This window comes from Chlorocebus sabaeus, chromosome 3 (assembly GCF_047675955.1).
Source record: "Chlorocebus sabaeus isolate Y175 chromosome 3, mChlSab1.0.hap1, whole genome shotgun sequence".
NCBI classification, from domain to species: Eukaryota; Metazoa; Chordata; class Mammalia; order Primates; family Cercopithecidae; genus Chlorocebus; species Chlorocebus sabaeus.
In genome coordinates, this window is record NC_132906.1 from 30796550 (window position 1) to 30818623 (window position 22074).

At 37.9% G+C, this 22074-nt stretch overlaps 1 protein-coding gene across 2 annotated transcripts in view; it reads left to right on the forward strand.

Annotated features, from left to right (window-relative positions):
• The window catches only part of SUGT1 (SGT1 homolog, MIS12 kinetochore complex assembly cochaperone), a 36099-nt gene extending 21826 nt beyond the window's left edge, over window positions 1-14273 (forward strand). For both annotated transcript variants that reach the window (XM_007960499.3, XM_073014374.1), the window contains 3 exons: window positions 1945-2035; window positions 6032-6213; window positions 13714-14273. In XM_007960499.3, the coding sequence (XP_007958690.1) occupies window positions 1945-2035; window positions 6032-6213; window positions 13714-13815 (375 nt within the window). In that variant the 3' untranslated portion in view covers window positions 13816-14273. The remainder of the gene's footprint in view (window positions 1-1944; window positions 2036-6031; window positions 6214-13713) is intronic.
• Window positions 14274-22074: the final 7801 nt, after the last annotated feature.

Sequence of the window (22074 nt, forward strand, 5' to 3'; positions counted from 1 at the left end):
GGTATAAATATTACCAGGAATTGCTAGTTTAAATGAGTCATCTGATAAAAGATAGAAGAACCAAAGGGTGAATAGGCTTCTCTTTTTAAGTCTGCCTTTTGATTTTTTAATTCTGCTTACAAAAGTTGTGATCCTTTTCACAGGAAAATAACATGAGAATATAAAATTCTAATTCAATTGCTCATTTAAAGTGTTTCATATAATGTTTATTGTAGTCCTTGCTTTAATATTTGTACTAAAAATGCTGATTTTAGCCTGTTAAAATAGAGGTGGGAGCATTATTTGAATAAAGAAAACAAAAGGTAGATAAAGTGCTATGTGATTGTGTGTGCTGGGGTAAAGATAGACTCAGGGGGCTAGCCTTAATTAGAGTAAGAGATGCCATTAGGATACTATTAACTTTTCATTTTATTTTTATTATTATTTTTTTGAGACAATCTGACTCTGTCACCCAGGCTGGAGTGCAGTGATGTGATCTCGGCTCACTGCAAGCTCCGCCTCCTGGGTTCACGCCATTCTCCTGTCTCAGCCTCCTGAGTAGCTGGGATTACAGGCACCTGCCACCATGCCCGGCTAATTTTTTGTACTTTTAGTAGAGATGGGGTTTCACCATGTTAGCCAGGATGGTCTCGTTCTCCTGACCTCGTGATCCGCCAGCCTCAGCCTCCCAAAGTGCTGGGATTACTGGCGTGAGCCACTGCGCCTGGCCAACTTTTCATTTTAGTAAGTTAACTTAGTCTTCTCGGTAAATAAGTGAACTAAGTCTTCACGGTGCTCCCCGATGCAGTGTCCTTTCTACCCGTGCTCCAGTTAGGCCATTCCCTGTGCCTCTGCAGACCTACGCCTTCACTCTTGCAAACGCTTCTACCCTTCAAAGCCCTTCAAGGTATATAAAGCCTTTCCTCTTCACAGTCAGGTGTGCGTCTCCTGAGCTTTTAGAACATTTACCTATTTACAACTTTAGTAACTTTCTTAAAGTATCTCACATACTTCGAAATGGTCGAGGATATGTCTTTAGTATTTTAAAAATCCAGCCGGGCATGGTGGCTTATGCCTGTAATCCTAGCACTTTGGGAAGCCGAGGTGGGAGGATGGCTTCAGGCCAGGAGTCTGAGACCAACCTGGGCAATCTCATGAGACTCTGTCTCTACAAAAAAATTTAAAAACATTAGCCAGGAGTGGTGGCAGTTGTCTGTAGTCCCAGCTACTTGGGAAGCTGAGGCTGGAAGATCACTTGAGCCCAGGAGTTCAAGGCTAGCGTGAGCTGTGATCGTCCTACTACACTCCAGTCTGGGAGACAGAGCAAGACCCTGTCTCTAAAAATAAAACAGAAATCTCCCACAGCCTTGAAGACTATACTGTCTCATAGCAGGTGCTTAGTAATTATTTGTTGAATGAATGATTGCCAGAATGTTAGCATTAGTTGTATTATGTTTATACAGTGAAATAAGTTTCTCCACCATAAAACAGGTTAATGCACATGTAAATGCAGTAATTCTTTTAGAATCAGATTTCTCTGTAGTGGCATTATTGACGTTTTGGGGGATTGCCTGGTACATAGTAGGATGTTTAGTAGCAACCGTGGTCTCTACTCACTAGATGTCACTACCACCTCTTCCCTCACTCCAGTATGACAACCCACAGTGTCTCCAGACATAGCTAAATGTCCCCTGGGTGGCAGAATCATCCCTGGCTCAGATTGCTTTGGATGAAAAAAAGCATATGTATTTCAAGTCTCTTCTTGATTGTAGCTTATGTATAGTATGTTTGTTGTTTTTTTCAAGGGTGAATTTTGAGTGTAGAAACAAAGTTGTTTCATAGTTCTTCAAATTTAACCTTGTGTAATTTAAGGAAACTGTCAAAGATACTATTAAGAAAACTGCATTTTTTACTGTTTTGTGTATTTTACATCGAGTAATGGATTTTATTTGGTGTTTCCTCCAGATTGAAATTAAACTGAAAAAGCCAGAGGCTGTGAGATGGGAAAAGCTAGAGGGGCAAGGAGATGTGCCTACGCCAAAACAATTCGTAGCAGGTTTGTTTTCTGGCCTTGATAGCTTTATATTCATATTGTGTTGTGTAACTGAAATTAAATAGTAATGAACATTCTTTTTGCTTTCATTATTTATGTTCTGAAGATAAGATCCATTGAGTATAATAAGGTTGCTCCATAATGAATATAAAGTGACCTTTCTGTGAAAGTTCTAACGTCTCAAATTCTAAGAATAAAATGAATGGCAGCAAAATCCCAGAGGGAGTTGGGATTTATTGTTTACCATGTAAAGTTTATGACATCAGTTGGAGGATGTTTATTGTTGTGTGTTGGCCCCTCCTGTTGTTTCTTTTTGGGTTGTAAGTTGGTTTACTCAGCTGATGTATTTCCCCCTCTTCCCTCTCCCTCTCTCACTTACTCCTTTCTATTCTACTGATATTGTCATCTGATTTCCTGGAATTTTCAGGGCTTTACAGGGTAAGGTATCTACCCCCATTTCTTATTGCTAATTTAGAGATGAATACAAATAGGTAATAAATGCCAAAGGAAAGTCTAGGAAAAGAGTAGAAAACCAGGCTTCATTGTATATATAGTCCTGTAAGAAACAGACAGAACTTTGTGTTGAGGTCAATTTTAAGTATATGCAATAACTAAATAAGAATTTTTGTAATGAACTAATTCACAGCACACTCAGAACTACAACCTAAGATTATGTTTTAGAGCAATAGCCTCATTAATGAGTGGAGGGAAATTTCTTTTTATTAGAAGTAATAGTCTGATTTAATGACTGAAACAAGCTAACGTGTCTCAGCTACTTTTTCTGATTTTGACTGCTTTCTTCTGTAACAGAAAACACATTTCCTTGTGGCACCTTTTAGAAAACACCAAGTTATTCAACAGATCATTCGTGTGTGTGTATGTGTGTGTGTGTGTATATATGTAGTTATTTCTTTAGAAATAATTTTGGATGTTTAGAAGTTTCAAAAATAAGAGATTCTCATGTAGCTTTCACCCAGTTTCCCCCGGTGATAGGGTCTTAACTAGTCCAATGATTACCTCTTAAGTAGTCTATGGTATAATTTTCAAAATCAGGGTATTAACACCAACAGATACTTTCTAAGGACTGAAGTATATCTAGTTGGTATTTAAGGTATTTAGTTAAGCATCTGCTTCCCACTTTATTGGAAAGATGTATGTGCTTCTTTGAGGATTGACTCCAAGAGGTTTTGAGGCTGAGGTTTATATGTAGCTGAAAGGTTTAAAAAAATATAATCACTTTAAATGTAGCATCTTACTTGATTCTAACAGCCCTGCATAACAGGCAGCCCCTTAGTACTCCTCCCATTTTGCAGGCTCAGAAAAGTTAAGCTCAAGATTATCCAGCAGTTCTCATTGTCTAGGACTAAAATCTAGGTCTTCTCAGTTGGTTCCGGTTACTCTGTTAACAACTTGTCTACTTGTTGCATACTGCTTGTTGTTGCATTTTCTAACAATGGAAACAGTCTTTGCCGACATGAGTATCTATGTAGTTATTTGATTTTTTTTTTTTTTTTTTTTTTTTTTTGAGACGGAGACTCGCTCTGTCACCCGGGCTGGAGTGCAGTGGCCGGATCTCAGCTCACTGCAAACTCCACCTCCCGGGTTTACGCTGCCTCAGCCTCTGGAGTAGCTGGGGCTACAGGCGCCCGCTTAGTTTTTTGTATTTTTTTAGTAGAGACGGGGTTTCACCGTGTTAGCCAGGTTGGTCTCCATCTCCTGACCTCGTGATCCGCCCATCTCAGCCTCCCAAAGTGCTGGGATTACAGGCTTGAGCCACCGCGCCCGGCCAGTTATTTGATATAGTGAATGAGCAGGGAGGTTACTCATCTCTCAGTAGTAGTTCTACCATCTCCAGGTGTTAAAAGTTTTTCTGGGATTAAAGATCAAGTTTTTTTAGTGTTATAGTTACCATGTTTTTTCTAAACTCAACACCTTAGATATTCAAGATGATATTCTTCCTGTCCTGTTTTTGTAAGAAATTAATATGCTTGTCAGATTCCTGTGTATTGCAAGCTGGAGACTGTAGATAAGGGCAAGTCACTTAACCTGTCTGAGAGCCAGCTTGGTTATCTGTAAAATGGAGATTAAAACCTCTGTGCTCATGCTTCCTGGGAGTCAGCATTAGGATTAATTAAATCCATGTTTCCCGGGCTCTTACCATGCATGGCATGCATTTTTTTGTTTTATCTGGCTTCTAGTGAAAATATACAAAGATAGAAGGATGTCTAGTAGAAGGAAGGTGGATAGGATTTTCAAAACAATATATTTGGCCCTGAAAAAAACTATGTGTTGGTGGTGTGTGTGTGGTTTTGTCTTGTTTTGAGGAGGAATGGGCAGGGAGAAAGTCGGTTTACAAGTGAAGAGAAAGCGTAGAAAAACAGTGGATGTTAAATAGTTTCTCAGCTATTTTGACAAAAGGGATATAGAGAGCAGTATTGGGAGGAACATTTAGATTAGTATCAATGTGTCCTAATACATGCTGATGGGGAAATTTTGAATTGGGTTTTTTGAAGACTACAGCTGTTTTGTCCAACACAGTAGCTGCTAGCCACACGTTACCTGTTCAGCACTTGAAATATGACTAGTCTGCATTGAGATCTGCTATGTGAAATACATGCCACCGTTTGAAGACTTAGTATGAAAAAAAGAAAAGAATGTAAAATATATTCTTTTTGTTGTTTTTGGTTTCTTTCTTTTTTCAAAAAAAAAAAAGAGTGTCTTGCTCTGTCAGCCAGGCTGGAATGCAGTGGCACTGTCATGGCTCAGTGTAGCCTCGACCTCTTGGACTCAAGTAGTCCTCCCACCCCAGCCTTCCAAGTAGCTGGTACTGCAGGCATGTGCTACCATGCTCAGCTAATTTTTTTTTTTTTTCATAGAGATGGGTTCTCGCTGTGTTGCCCAGGCTGGTCTCACACTTCTGGCCTCAAGCAATCGTCCTACCTTGGCGCCTCCCAAAGTGCTGGGATTACAGGCGTGAGCCCCCATGCCCAGCCTCTGTTGGTTTCATGTCAAAATGATACTATATGTGATATATATCAGGTTAAATAAAATATATTATTAAACTGCATTTCACCTGATTCTTTTTAGTAATGTAGTTACTAGAAATTTTAAAATTATATATGTGACTCACATTTGAGGCTGTCATATTTTTATTGGACAGTGAACAGAGCTGCTCCTATAGCTACTAGGTTGGCTAGTTATTTTCTAATTATTTGTGTGCCAAGATCTTGATGCCTTTGGTCCTTGGAGCAATCTTGTCAGTACCCCGAGCCCCTGGGCCAGTGGCCTTTCTGGCTGCAAGCAGCCTCTGTTTACAAACCCCAGTGTGCCCTACAAATGCTGTTATTTGCTAGGTGTATGGCATGTGGACATTGAACTTCAGATCATCAAGTGTAGTACTTTAAACATTTAGGCATTACTTACTGTTATTGCCTATTGAAATAATCTTATATTTTTGATGTGGGGTGAGTATGCAGTGGCATGGATGATTATTTATATTTTCAGGCTATTTATACTCTGAAAGATACTAAATTCTTTAGAAAAAGCCACATTTTTAACATTTATTAAAATCTTAGTTATGAAAGATTTCATAGGTATCCTTTAAAAAAACTTTTATTTTTAAAATTGTTTGTACTGTCTTTGCAACTTTCCTGAAAACATAAAAGTTCTGTATATTTTTCATCTAGTTTCTCCTGTTATCAGCATGAAGAATCTGCTTTTAATCTAATCTAATTTTATATAATGTGTCAGAAGTTTACACATTATTGAGTTATTGTACTCAAAAGAAATCGCCAGATTTTACATTATGATAACTGACTCAGTTTTTAGAAATGTAAATTTTGTTACTGATGTGTATACCGGAAAGACACTTACTGCATACTTGAAATTCAGTAACCTAAACTGTGCTAAGATGTTCCATATACATGGTCACAAAGTTTACATATTCTTGACATAATTGAAATATGTTGATTAATTACTTCTGCCTTTTTTACTTCACAGATGTAAAGAACCTATATCCATCATCATCTCCTTATACAAGAAATTGGGATAAATTGGTTGGTGAGATCAAAGAAGAAGAAAAGAATGAAAAGTTGGAGGGAGATGCAGCTTTAAACAGATTATTTCAGCAGATCTATTCAGATGGTTCTGATGAAGTGAAACGTGCCATGAACAAATCCTTTGTAAGAATATAAACTTTTTAAGATATATATATATGGGAGCAAATTTTACATATTTTAAAAGAGAAAATCGGTAATGTGAGACCAAATTGCGTGTACTGTAGCTGGGAGAACTTTTTGAATAAGGTCTGTCTGAACGTTTCTTTTTGCTCTAAGAGTAATTTTTGAGGAAGTTGAAAACTTATGGAAGAGATGAGAAACAAGTAGTTTATCCTAAGTAGGTATTTTTTATCAGTGAGTTAGATTGATATGGAGTCCTCTTTCTTGGATTTATCACAGTAGCCAAGTGAACTTCTGTTGTGTCCCTTCTAGATTCGTATGTAGTGCCAATGTTAGAGATGAAGAATATAGATGTGAAACTTTCCAGAATAGTGTTTGCAAGTAGAAGGTGCACATTATTCATTGGTTTAACAACTCTCTTGATTAAGAGAATTCAGGCTTTTTGTCAGGGCAGCATAAATACCTAAATTAGACCTCAAGATTTTAGTAACAATTCGTCACTGTAGAACTTTATAGATTATTTAGCTTGCAGCTGTAATCATGTGACTTTTATTAATACCAGTAGCTCTGGAAATATGACTCTTTTAAGACATTCATATTTACAGTAGAAAGTTAAAATTAGTATTTAGTAATTTAATATTTAGTTAATGTGGTTGAGGCTCAGGTATTTCACACTTAAGAAATATGTGGTAATTGGTCATGATTGTGCTTTTCACAGTTTGTTTATTTAGAGACAAGGTCTTGCCCTGTTGCCCAGGCTTGAGTGCAGTGCGTGATCTCGGCTCACTGCAGCCTCTGTCTGCCAGGCTCACGTGATTCTCCTACCTCAGCCTCTGCAGTAGCTGGAACTATAGACATACACCACCACGCCCACTGGCTACTTTATTTCTTGTAGAGATGGGGTTGCGCCATGTTGCCCAGGCTGGTCTTGAACTCCTGGCTTCACGCAATCTAGCCACCTCAGCCTCCCAAAGTGCTGGGATTATAGGCGTGAGGCACCTCAACTAGCCTCACTATTAATTAAAACTTTTTTTTCCATCACTTTTGGGAGGCTGAGGTAGGAAGATCACTTGAGCTAAAGATCTTGAGACCAGCCTGGGCAACATAGAGAGACCCTTATCTCTACCAAAAAAAAAAAAAATTAGGCCTGGTGGCATGTGCCTGTGGTCCCAGCTACTTGGGAAGATGAGGTGGGAGGATCTCTTGAGCCTGGGAAGTCAAGGTTGCAGTGGGTTATTTTTTGTGCCACTGAACTACACAGCCTGGGCAATAGAGACCCTCTCAAAAAAAAAAAAAAAAGAGTTTTCATTAAACTTTTAGTTTTGAGATAATTGTAGATTCACATGCAATCCTAAGAAAAGAGATTCAACCTTTTACAAAGTTTCCACTGATGGAAACATTTTGCCAAAACTATAGTACAATGTCACAACCATGATATTGACAGTTAAGATAGGGAACGTGGCTGCATGCAGTGGCTGACACCTTTAATACCAGTGCTTTGGGAGTCTGAGACCACAGGATCCCTTGAGGCTAGACCAGCCTGGGCAATGTAGTAAGATCTGGTCTCTACAAGAAATTTAAAAAGTAGCTTGTTGTCATGGTGTTGTGCCCCTGTCAGCTACTCAGGTGTCTGAGGCAGGAGTATTGTTTGAGCCCAGGAGTACAAGCTTGCAGTGAGCTATGATCATGCCACTACACTCAGCCTGGGCAGCAAAGTGAGACCCTATCTCTTAAAAAAAAAAAAAAAAAAAAAGAGAGAGATACAGAAAACATTTTCATGGATTCCAAGGATTGCTTATGTTGCTATTTTTTTTTTTTTTTTTTTTTTTTTTTTTTTGAGATGGAGTCTGGCTCTGGGTCGCCCAGGCTGGAGTGCAGTGGCCGGATCTCAGCTCACTGCAAGCTCCGCCTCCTGGGTTTACGCCATTCTCCTGCCTCAGCCTCCCGAGTAGCTGGGACTACAGGCGCCCGCCACCTCGCCCGGCTAGTTTTTTTGTATTTTTTAGTAGAGACGGGGTTTCGCCGTGTTCGCCAGGATGGTCTCGATCTCCTGACCTCGTGATCCGCCCGTCTCGCCATACTCACCCCACCTGTACCCTTCCATGATCCCTGATGATCAGACATCTGGCAATATTTGTCAGATATGTAGTTTGCAAATATTTTCTCCCAGTTTGTAGTTTTCATTTTCTTAGCAGGGTCTTTCATAGAGCCAAAATATTTCATTTTGATTAAGTCTAATTTACTGCTTTTTATGGATCATGCATTTAGTTTCAAGTCTGTTAACTCTTTGCTTAGTCCTAGATCTCAAAGACTTTCTCCTATTTAAAAAATAAATAAAAGTAATATTGTTTTACATATTACGTTTATTTTTTATTTAGAGATAGGATCTCATTCTGTCACCCAGGCTGGAGTATAGTGGCACAGTCACAGTTCACTGTAACCTCAAAGTCCTGGGCTCAAGTGATCTCATGCCTCAGCCTCCCAAGTAGATGGGATTACACATCCATGCTGCCATGCTTGGCTAATTTTTAAAATTTTTTGTAGAGATGGGGGGGGTCTCTGTGTTGCTTAGGGTAGTCTCGAACTTCCGGCCTCAAGCAGTTCTTTGGCCTTGGTCTCCTGAAGTGCTAGGGTTACAGGTGTGAGCCACAGCACATGGCCTACATACTACATTTAAGTCTGTGATGCATTTTGAATTTTTATGTCAAGTGTGAGATTTAACTTGAGATTCCTTTTTGTGGGGTGGATAGTATGTTCAAGTGTTCTGGCACCTATCTCTTCTCATTGAATCACTTTTGCACCTTTCTCAAAAATCAGTTGAGCATATTTGTGTGAGTCTATTTCTGAGTTCCCCGTTCTGTTAGATTGAGCTGTATGTGATCTATATGTGTGTTCCTCTGTCAGTCCCACTGTCTTGAACTGTAGCTGTATAAGTCTGAAATTGGGCAGACTCATTCCTCCTACTTTATCCTTTATTTTCACAATTGTTTTTAGATACTCTAACTCATTTGTCTTTCTGTGTAAATTTTAAAATAAAGTGATGTATATGTAATTTTGGTGTTCATTACTAGAATCTAAACAGTTAATTTTATGTTTATCTTGTATTCTATGACGTTGCTGGACTCAGTTGTAGGAATATTTTTGGATTGTTACTTTTTTAATGTGGACAATCATCTTCAAATATGGAAGTTTTATTTATCTGCAAATAGAGTTTGATTACTTCCTTTTCTATCTGTATGCCTTTTATCTCCTTTTCTTGCTGTATTTCACTGGCTGCAACTTCAGCACTGTGTTGAGTAAGAGTAGTGAGAGTGGACATCCCCCTTGCTTCCCATTTTAAGGGAAAAGTATTTATTGTTTCATCATTAGAATGTTAACTGTAAGTTTTTGGTAGATGATCTTTGTCAAGTTATGAAAGTTCTGTTGTATTCCTGTTTTTCGGAAATTTTTTTATCATTAACTTTTAACATTGACTTTTTGTCAGATGTTTTCTCTGTGTTGATAGGATTATATGATTTTTCTTCCTTAGCTTGTTAATATGATTTTATATGATTAATATGATTGATTTTCAAGTATTGAGACAGTCTTGCATGAGCCCTACTTTGTCATATAGTGTATCTCTCAATTCTATCTTCTAATGTTTTGTTATGGGTTATTGTGTCTATATTCATGAGGAATATGAGTCTGTACTTTTTGTGCTATCTTTGGTTTGGCGTCAGAGTAATACTTTGTAAAATGAATTAGGAAGCATTTCATCCTCTTCTATTTTTTAGAAGATATTGTGTATAATTGGTGTTAACCTTTTTTTAAGTATTTGGCAGAACTCACCAGTGAAACTGGAGATTTCTTTACTAGGAGATTTGAAGTTATGAATTTAGTTAACCTAAAGTTTTTATCGGACTGTTCAAATTGTCTATTTCATATGGGTGACTTGTGGTTTGTGTTTCTGATAAACTGATCCATTGTGTCCAAGTTGTCAGTGTTTATTTAGTCCCTTATTCTTTTTGTTTGTTTTTTGTCTTTTTTGAGATGGCATTTTTCTGTCGCCCAGGCTAGAGTATAGTGGTATGATCATAGCTCACTGCAGCCTCAGCTTCCCAGGCTCAAGTGATCCTCTCATCTCAGCCTCTCTAGTAGCTGGGACTACAGGTATGTGCCACCATGTCCAACTAATGTATTTTTATTTTATTTTATTTTGTAGATATGGGGTTTTGCCATGTTGCCCAGTCTGGTCTGTAACTGCTGAGCTCAAGCGATCCACCCATCTTGGCCTCCCAAAGTGCTGGGATTACAGTAGTGAGCCACTGCACCCGGCCTTGCTTACTCTTTTGATGTCTGCAGGGTTTATAGTGATACTTTTTTACCATTCTTATAATGGTAATTTGTGTGTTTTCTCTTTTTTCTTAGTCTCCTAGAGGCTTAAAGGATACCTTATCTAGCATATGCTTACCCATCGGCTAGATTTGCTTATTTTATTGATTTTTTTCTCCTAAAGAATTAGCTCTTTGTTTCATTTTTTTCTCTATTTTTTGTTCTACATTTTATTTATTTCTATTATTATTATTATTCTGCTTGCTTTAGGTGCATTTTGTTCTTATTTTTTTAGGTTCTTAAGATGTACATTTACTATCTATTTCTGTGTGTTCACTCATTTTTGAGACAGGGTCTCCCTCTGTCGCCAGGGTGGAGTGTAGTGGTGCGATCATGGCTCAGTGCAACCTTGACCTCCTGGGCTCGAGTAATCTTCCTGAGTAGCCGGGATCACAGATATGCGCCACCATGCCCAGTTAATTTTTTTTTATTTTTTTAGAGACGAGGTCTCCCCATATTGCCCAGGCTGGTCTTGAACTCCTGAGCTCAAGCAGTCCCCTCCCATGTTGACCTCCCGAAGTGCTGAGATTACAGGCATGAGCCACCATGCCTGGCCTGTTGTCTGAAAGTTTTCTGTTTTCCTAGGCAGCGTCCTTTCCTGATCTCTTGGCAAGAGAGAGCAGGGGTTTGCTGGGACTTTTTTTTCTTGTTTGTGCTCCTTGGTGTTTCCAGCTTCTTCAGCTCCAAGTCTAGGATATATGAGGCAAAAGGAAAACCCAGAATTTGCCACCACATCATTTCTTGAGTCCCAAGGTCCTTGGTAGGTCTGTCTTCACTTTACCTTTTGGTGTCTTTATTTTTTTTTTCTAGACAGGATCTTGCTCTGTTGTTCCAGCTGGAATACAGAGGTGCGATCATGAATCACTGCAACCTTGAGCTCAAGTGATCCTCCCACCTGAGCCTCCTCAGTAGCTGGCACTATAGGTGTGTGCCACCACACCTGGCTATTTTTCTTCTTTTTTTTGTATAGAGATAAGGTCTCGCTGTGTTGAACAGGCTGTTCTTGAGCTCTTGGACTTAAGCAATCCTCCTGCCTTGCCCTCACAAAGTACTGGGATTATAGGTGTGAGCCACTGCACCTGGCCCCTCGTAGAGTCATTTTATCTTTGTTTCATATGTAGCGTGTAGGCTGTTTCGATTTGCTACTTGGAAGAATAGGAACAGTACATCTACTCGATCTTCCCAGGAGAAGTCGTTCTCACTTTTGACTTTTGAAAGTATGGTAGACAAAAGTAGCAGTATGTCAGATCAAAGATGTCAAGTCACATCAAATCAAAGATCAAAGATAGAATCTGCAATCATTTTCATATAGAAACTTTGACAATTATAACCAAATTATGTATACCCATAAAATAAGCCATCTGTGCAGCAACATTGATCTGGACTATACCAGGGGAATACGAAAGAAACTAGACCTCTTTCTCTGTAATCTCCTTATCTAGTTGGGACAAAAGACCAAGATATACAAAATAATCACAGGGAAATGCTAAATTGCCCTGCAGTCTATTAGAGATGTGGTGGCAGGGGGCGGAGCACGATAAGTGTCATCAGCAAATATGGTCAGATTGTAAACTAATCTACTTTTTTTCAGTTTTATAACTGAAGGTCCTCTTGGGGTAGTTTGTGTGTGTGTGTTTATTTATTTGAGAGAGAGTGTCGCTCTGTCACTCAGGCTGGAGTGCAGTGACACGATCTCAGCTCACTGCAACCTCCGCCTCCCAGATGCAAGTGATTCTCATGACTCAGCCTCTGGAGTAGCTGGGACTACAGGCGCATGCCACTACGCCCAGCTAATTTTTGTAGTGGAGACGGGGTTTCACCATGTTGGCCAGGCTGGTCTTGAACTCGTGACCTCAGGTGATCTGCCCGCCTCAGCCTCCCAAAGTGCTGGAATTACAGGCGTGAGCCACTACACTCAACCTTGGGGTAGTTTATTATACAGATTTGTCAAATGTAATTCAGTCATTTTATTTAAAGCCTACTATGTGCTAGGCCACTGTGCTTAGAACTGGGATATGAATATTAGTAAAATGTACTCCTTGCCCTTAATGAGCTCTCAGCATTAGTTGAAGTCGAGGGTGGAAAGCAGATATAAGAAGACAGAACCTTAAATTGCAACAATGCAGTGGGACACATGTTATGTAAGTGGTAATTAGGCTTACATAGACGAATTTACAGGAATAGAGAAATAAGAGGTCAGAGTAAAGCCACAGAGAGGTGATGACATTTCATGTTTGGAAGATGACTAAGGATACAAAAATCACAGCCGTGCAAAAAAGCCCATGTAAGGGAGCTCAGTAGAGCGTGTCGGACATGGGGTTACATTGAGGTTCCAGTGTGTAGGATGTATAACTGTATACATGGGCCACTAACCCAATTGGTTATTTTTATGTGTTTATATTTTAATAATTTGCACTATTCTTTGCTGTGGTTCAAATCCATTGATTTTTATCATGTTAAAATAAGAAATGTCCAGATGTTTTTTAAATATATTAATGAATATTCTTGGGTTGTTAGTGGGTGGTATATTCAGCAGATGGTAAATAAATGACCAATTTTTCACTGAGACACTGACTTTCTATACCTGCATATATGTACCTTGATTTTTAAAGAATTTTGGATAAACTTGCTTGTGTTTGGCACAAAGAGAGCACAAAGTAGAGGCCTTAAAGTTCTCTTCAGCTGGTATAGAAAGAGATTATTTTGACTGGTCTTTATGGTCTTCAGCAAAATAAATTACAATAATCACTGTTTTGGGGTAGCTAATAATTGAAGGTAGTTTAATTTGAACCTTCATTTGAAGGTCGTTTTTCCCCATATATATCTATGCTCATTAGCAAAGGATGTAGTGCACCTCCCTGACTACTTTAGGATTTCCTTTTCAGATTTTATTTAACTTGTTAACCTCTGGAATGCCTAAAATTAAATAAAAATACTGTTTTGAGTTTATATTGAGCTATGTATTTTGTCTGTGTGTAATCTGTTATATATATATATATATAGTATAGAGTTTATATTGAGCTATATATAATAACCAATATTTGGGGCTCTATGCTTGGAACATTTTTAGAAAAATATTCTATTTTGATTATATGGTCCAGGAATTAATCTCATTTTAATTTTTCATTGCAGATGGAGTCGGGTGGTACAGTTTTGAGTACCAACTGGTCTGATGTAGGTAAAAGGAAAGTTGAAATCAACCCTCCTGATGATATGGAATGGAAAAAGTACTAAATAAATTAATTTGCTCTCACTGTATTATGTATATTCACCTAATGCCCGTTGTGTATTGATATTGCATTCTTGAATTTTGAACACTGAATATCTTTTTGAAAGATTATACCTCTTTACCTCTTTGTGCTTTAGAAATTATTTTCCTTCAAGTGTTCAAGTCTAATGAAGAATGAAGATAACATTTTATCACTTCTGTCCTTAAAGATTTCAGACATGGTGAAAGTGAATAAAGCGTATCACTTGCTCCTAGATAGATTCATTCTATCTAGTTGTGATGATGGAGAAATCTTTAATGGTATATTTTGGGTTATTGCCTTATTTTTGATGCAGTATTCTGTCAGTAATTTATTAGATCTGGCAGCTTTGGGTGAGCATAGATTTTTCACCTTCAGTGTTACTTTGTGTTTGCTTTTAAAAACTGCTTTTGAATGGAGTTGTAAATACAATTTTTCTATGAAGATGTTTGGTTTATTTACCTTTTTCTTAAGTTTTTAATGAGAACTTTGAGAAATTATCACAGGGAGTTCCCATTTAGTTCTTTTAATGGGAAGAATCTGTAATTTTAATTGCACTGAGATATTTTGGTCCTTACCTTGCAAATTTCTGTATAAAACATAGATACCTGAGTTTTAACACACTGCAAGTTTATACTAAGGATAATCTGCAAAGGTGGGGCAAAGAAGGTTCTAGGAAAGCCCAACTCCACTTGCTTCTTTTATCACAGCAGGATTCCTGAAATTACAGCATTGATGGGTTTTTTTGGTGTGTTTTTTTCTTCTTTATTAGAAAATCTCTGTTGTCACATCCCCATGATTACTTTGGTTTCATTGGTTTATGGTAACTGCTGTGAGTGAATTAATGTGTACATGTTTATTATTTACTCTGTGCCTAGAATATATAGATATCATGAAAATACAAAAAGTAAGAGACATGATTATTAACTTCAAAGAGCTTATAAATGTAGCAGGGAAAAAATAACATTCATGAAGGAACTGTGTAAAGACTGAATGCTGAACTCAGCATAAATACACTTTAGGGACAGGAAAGTGTTCTGTGATTAAAATTGTTTACACTCTAAGCTGTTATAAAGTATAGGCTATGGATGACCTGTAGATCCGACTTTGTTTTCTCACCATAATTTTCTCAACTGTAATACCCCAGAGGTTGGTCTCAGCTCTGTTAGGTGTCAGTAACATTTTTATGGCAAAGCACTACCCTGTACCATCAGAGCAGGGCGAGTGGGAGGCAAACAGGTCATCATTTCAGCCTCCAAAACAGTAGGAATTCAGCTCCTTCCTTCTAGTCCTTTGTTGTGGGGTGTAGGGGAGTTACTAAGGAAAGTTTCAGTAGGGTGATACCAGATAGTGCCCAAACTTGTTATAGCTTGGTTAAGCATTCTAGAGTTTTCATTTGTCCTTTTGTCCACTTAGAGCTACTAGATACATTTTTTGTTCTTGAACACTGAAGGAAAAGGCAAAATTAAGTTTTTGGTTGGATGGATTTCTAAAGTTTTCTCCTTAGGGAAATAGGATAGTGACTTTTGTATTCTGTATGTTAAATTTTCTCAGTACCAATAATCCTAAGATGAGGAGGAAGGCTATTGCTGCAGAGGCATAGTTGAGGACGTACAGCACTACACCAGAGACAGGAATGCTTAGCTCTAGCAGATCTTCTGTCATTGCTGCCTTCATAATCTTCAGCAGGTTTAGGCCTTTCTTAGTTCCTTTGTAAATAATCCATAGAGTCTTAAGTGTCATAATTAAAGATCCATGATTCTAACTACAGAAGCATATTTTTGCCGCTTAACTTTTTCTTTATTAAAAATGACACTACTAAAATAGCTGTTTTGAGCAGGTGCTTTAGCTCATGCTTATAATCCCAGCATTTTAGGAGGCAGAGACGGGCAGATCACCTGAAGTAAGGAATTCAAGACCAGCCTGGCCAACATGGTGAAGCCCTGTCTCTACTAAAAATGCAAAAATTAACCAGATGTAGTGGCATGCACCTGTAGAATTGCTTGAACCGGGAGGCAGAGGGTGCGGTGAGCCAAGATCATGCCGCTGCACTCCAGCCTGGGTGACTCCATCTCAAAAAAAATAAAATAGCTGCTTTTTTTAAAAAAAAAAAAATACTATATTTGGTTGTTTTTAAAGGACATATTATCTAGAATATGCTTACCTATTGGCTAGATTTGCTAAGTGTTGTGGGATTTGCGATTTTGCTGGTCTAAAGGGAGTTTGTAAAACACATGACTGAAAGCATTATAAAACGCACCTTGTCAAATACATTAGATTTATAGGTCAAGGGAATTTTGAAAAGTAGGCTAGATTGCTGCTCAAGAATCCCACTCTAAAGTACTGCTTTGTTTAATCATTCTAGATAATGGAAGCTTGTAAGCCTCCAGAAAGTTAAAACAAAAAACTTCATTCTGATTGAGAGCCTCTTAACTCTCTCCTTATTCTCTGCTATCTCATTATAGCTATTAATTGTTCCCTCTTTGTTTCTAGACTCCAATTTTCATTTCTCAAATTTTGGTTCTCTTAGTGCTCTTAGTAGCCTTTTGTTTGTTCAGAATGTATGTATTTTTCCTCTTAAGTGTTTCCTTTCCCTTTTAAGGTTAGCCCTGGAATACATGTCTTTCTTGGTCTTACAGACTTCATATCTTCTGATTTCCGTAATAATTGGTGCCTTGATGACTCCAGAATTCTCCCACTGTCTTCAAAGAGAATTATCTGCTTCTTTGAACTCTGCTATCTAGTAATCTCGTTAGGTATCTATACCACAAGTTTGAAACATCAAGGTTAATTTTGATAATTTTCTGTCTTACGTCTTAATACCCATTCAGAGTTGATTGCCAACTAACAAACTCAGTCTTTAGCACTGACCTTACTTTCCAATCTGTTTTCTCTCTATAGGGAATGAAATGGAATGGAGAAAGAGGATAGCTTGCATTAATAACTTAGTTTTTAAGAACATTTTTATTCCTTTTTAAAAAAAGTTTTTAGAGACACGGTCTTGCTGTATCACCCAGGCTGGAGTGCAGTGGCACAATCATGGCTCACTGTAGCCTCCAGCTCCTAGGCTTAAGTAATCCTCTTGCCTCAGCTTCCCAAAGTGCTGGGATTACAGGTGTGAGCCACTGTGCCTGGCCCACATTTTCTTTCTTGGCTCACTGTAGCCTTGATCTTTCAGGCTCAAATGATTTTCCCATCTCAGCCTCCTGAGTAGCTGGGACCACAGGCATGCACCACCACAACTGGCTAATTTTTGTTTTGTTTTTTTTTTGTAGAACCAGGTTTCACTGTGTGCCCAGGCTTGTCTCGAACTTCTGGGCTCAAGTTATCTTCCTGCCTCAGCCTCCCCAAAGTGCTGGGATTACAGGAGTGAGCCACTACAGTGGCCCAGTCATGAACTTCAAGTAAATGTTTAAAATGGAGATATATCACAATGCTATTATGAGTTATTTAGATAGAAATGTTAATTTAGTTCAGTACTTAAATATTTTTTGGCTATGCTTTCCCATTTTACCTTTCTGTACTCCCTCCTCAGTTACCTACATATTGGATTAGATTATTGATCTCTGAGATATATCACTGACCCAGAGCAAAACTGCATATTAATTTACCATCTAATCGGCCTAATGCACTTAAATTCCTTTGGAATCTTTCTTGTTCAGATTAGTGTGCATCTCTCTGAACTTGTAGCTTTACTGACATTTCCAAAAAAAGGTAGAAGGTTTCTAGGTGGTGTTTGTTTTTCTTAGTTCCTAGAGCCACTTACCCTTTGTAACTAGCTCTAAAGAAGTACATCTTTTGCTCATACCTGCTACTGTAACCATATGAGAGTATGGATTTAAGTTATTTCTGCCTAGAGGAACTAGAGAGATGATAAAAGCTAGAAGGACAAAATGCTGGTTTCTGTGCAGGGAAGGGTCATACGTAGTTTTAAATAAAAGGGATCATCTCTTTTGATGTGGTTTCCCATTCTCCATCTGTGCATTTTTTAAATCGTAAGATCATTTTACACACACCAAGAGATTTTATTTTAGGAACCTGTGGGGAAAAAATTGATTTACCTACAAATGTTACTATTTGGAGCCATCCTTGTGTTTTGTTTCTGAGATTAATTTAACTCTTAGCCTCACTTCCTACCTTAGTAAAGTTGCCACTCCAAGTCAGCTAAAATCCTATACAATGCTAACCCGTTACTAATAGTGGTAGTTACTGTGTACTAGCATTTCTTATGGACTGGCTGGCACTATCTCATTTTTAATAGCCCTTCAATAGCATCCCATTATTGCAAATCAGAAAGATAATGGGGCCAAAGTAAAGCTCTTTGCCTAAGTCACTCTACTAGTAAGTAATTGCAGTAGCTGGGATTTGAACCCAGACCTGTCAGACTCCATTACCCATACAACTGCAGTCTTCTCATCAAGTTAGTAAGCTAGATGTGGAATGAATGATTTTTATTACCAAATCAGCTGACTGGTAATGGAAGCAGAGAATATGCAAGTTAAATAACTAATTTTTTTTTTTTTTTTTTTTTTTTTTTTTTTTGAGACGGAGTCTCACTCTGTTCCTCAGCCTGGAATGCAGTGGTGCAATCTTGGCCCACTGAAGCCTCCACCTCCTGGGTTCAAGTGATTCTTCTACCTCAGCCTCCTGAGTAGCTGGGGTTACAGGTGTGTGCTGCCACACTGCCACGCCCAGCTAATTTTTGTATTTTTAATAGAGACGAGGTTTCATCATGTTGGTCAGGCTGGTCTTGAACTCCTGACCTCATGATCCATCCACCTTGGCCTCCCAAAATGCTGGGATTACAGGTGTGAGCCACTGTGCCCAGCCAAGAACTAATTCTTATATATGAGCTGGGAAGATACGTTCCTAGAGATCCTCACTTTCTTAAGTAGGAAAGCTTATTAGGAATCCAAGTCTCTTGCCTCATACGGAAAGTAATGCAAAGAAGTAGTCTGATTTTTGAGAGGGTGATGTTTTTCTCAAATCCAGATCATTACAGAGAAACAGTATACCTTTAACAACTGTTGCATGTGTAAGAAGACTGGCGCATGATGTCAGTGAAATTCTTTTTTCCCTTTAACTTGAGAGCTCTCATACCAGTTCCGTTGTACAAATGCTGAGATTGTTTCAAGGTTTTATTCCTACAGACATGTTAGAATTTGTGTATCACTGATTTCTCCAATAAAATTAGAATACTTCAGGTTAGTTCCTTTTTCCTAACTTACGTTAGTTAGCATTTTCTGTGTGTGTGTATGTATATATTTTTTTTCTTTTTTTCTTTTTTTTTAAATTTTGGCTTGTTTGGAGTCTTTTGGATACTTGGTATGCCTTGACATATGAATTTTCAGTTTTATTTTTACATTGAAAAAAAAAAAAAAAAAAGAGACTTCTGCCTATATCATTGACTTTATTTTTTCCTATGATTAAAGGATTCAGTTATAACAAAAAGATGTTTCAGAAATACTACTATTTACCTAAAGGTAATTTTCAGTTTCTTTAGAAGGAGTTAGGAAAATGGTCCTTAATACCTATATAGGGTTTTCTTAAAAACCATACCCTACAATGCAGCCACAAAAGCTCTAAATAATAAACAATTGTGCATACTATTAATATACATTTAATGCTTTTGTTAAGTACATGAAAAGACAGTATTGCATAGTGGTTAAATGCGTGGACTCTGAAGCCATCCTGTTGACATCATCCTGGCTACATTGCTTACTAGCTGTGTGACAGTGGATAGGTGCTTAATGTCTCTGTGCCTCAGTTTTTGTGTCTTTATAAAGGAGATAATAGGATCCACCTCATGCCTCATGGTCTGAGTTGAATGAATTCATGTAACTCCACGGTTATCTTAATCCAAAAGGCTCAAAATACTAAGGTTTTGTGTGTGTGTGTGTGTGTGTGTGTGTGTGCGCGCGCGCGCGCACGCACGCGCGCTCATTTGTATGACAAGTGATATAAAACCCAACCTGTATTTATAATATGTATAGTCAGATTTTGCTGCAGAAATATTAAATGTTTAATTATAGAATGCTAGCACTGATCCTGCTGAAATTGTTACAAAATACAGCAGTTGCCCCTTATCTGTGGCAGATACATTCCAAGACCCCCAGTACTGAATGCTGTATATACTGCATTTTTTTCTATACACATATACCTATGATAAAGTTTATAAATTAGGCACAGTAAGATATTAATAATATAGAATATACAATATACTGCAATAAAACTTATGTGAACAGTTATTTTTGGACAGTAGTTGACTGTGGGTCACTGAAATTGTGGAAAGCAAAACCGTGGATAAAGGGGAATTACTATTAATGGTCTATCTATATTGCATTATTTTCTAAAATCCAAAATTCTGACTTCAAAAACTCATCTGGTCTGAGAGTTTTGGAATTATGTATCTTTGTGTGTGAAGTGCAAAGAGCAGTGCTTCATGTAACAGATAACATCAGAGATCCTAGGCTGGAAGGTGTAAATCCTAGAGAAGCTTTTTTTGTGTTGTAAGTTCAGTCTTGCAAGATTTGGAATTCTCTCTGAGGAAAGTATATCAGCCAGTTAACAATTGTTACTGTAATTTATAAAATTTCTACTTTGGAGAGCATAAGAATTCATGAAAAGTTTTTAATAAATTTTAATAATTTTACTTACAGAGAGCTTAGTTATGTAAGTATTGTCAGCAGCACTTTATAAAGAGTCGTAAAATAAAATGGTGGCAGAAAATATCAACTGTTTGTAGAATGTTAAGGGACTTCCTTCCGAAATTCTCACAACAGAAGGTAAAACTATTAGGATTTGTAAAAAATGCAAGGTGCAAAATCACACTGTTTATAAACCACAGATTATCTTGTTATTCCCATCGGTGAAAAGAAGCTGATAGACGTTTTTATGAGTTAGTTCATCAATCTTCTTCTCACCCCAGATGAATCAGTGTGCAGCAGATACAAGTGTATAGACATTAATATGGGCTCACTCTCAGCTGGGAGTTCTCACAACTGTCACTTTTTACTGATTATCTGTTTTCTAAACTTTTTCTGTGACTTGAATTGACTAAAAGTGAACACATTCATAAGTAATGAGCTTAGGCTGAGGATATATATCCAGTGGGGGATGAAACATGCTTAAGAAAATGAGTGCATTTCCTTGACTTTATTATTATTATTACTAGTTTGCTATTTCAAAACAATTGACTTTAAAAAATTATACTTCACCACAGAGACAGTTATTGTTTTGTAATGGAAGGAGTAGTAACTTACGAATCTAGACTCTTAGAATCCCAGTTCTGATACTTTAATAAATTGTGTGTTTTGAGGGCAAGTGACTTATCTGAACTTTTTTCTTATTTATAACACTGGATGATAACCCTCAGGATTGTGAGGATTTAATAACTAAGTCCTGACTCAAATTATGTGATCAATAAATGCTACTTAAGTGTAAAATCTTTGATTTATTTTTCCCCTCAGTCCTGTTTAGTGTTGAAATTGTTCAAAGGAGGGTGAGTCTGGCATTTACCTGCTATTCAAGAGTTTTCAGAATTCAACCCCAGCCAAAATTTTTAGCCACATCTCTTGTCACTGCTTTGCTGTACTAAAGTTCCCAGACACACAAACATCTTTTAGACATAGTCAAACTTTTTCTTTAAAGGACACTTACAGTCTCTATTGCGTATTCTTCGTTTTTAGTGTTCAGACATCTGCTATATCTGAATATGTCATGTATTTTCATTCCTTTTTCTGCCCCTCTTGGGTATTTCCAGTTTCATACTGATGTGTCAAAACTGAATTTGTATGCTACCTCCAGGAAAGCAACCTAATCTTTTGATACTCTGTTACTGACTTTTGTGGCATTGGATTGGGTTATTTGCTTATGGTTGAGTCATCATTGGATCCTTTGATGGAGTCATACCAAAACTACAGTGTGTCATGAGCATGCTGGAGAGTGCTGATCTATTCCTTGTTTGTCAGATCAGTACATTTATTGATTCATTTCTTCCCCCGTGTGACTGAGCTTCTTGAGGGTGGGGGCTGGCTTCCATCTTTGTATGTGTAGCATCTGGTGCATACAGAACAGGCTCTCAGAATTGGATGGATTTGCTCATGGTCTTATCACTGCACAGAATGCCCTTATTTTCTTCCATTCATTCTATGAGACCTCAATTAAAATATCAGTACTCTTGTGGAATTCCCTGCTCCAAGCCCTCTGCTGAAATGCATTGCCACTCTAGTTGTGATGTGGAGGT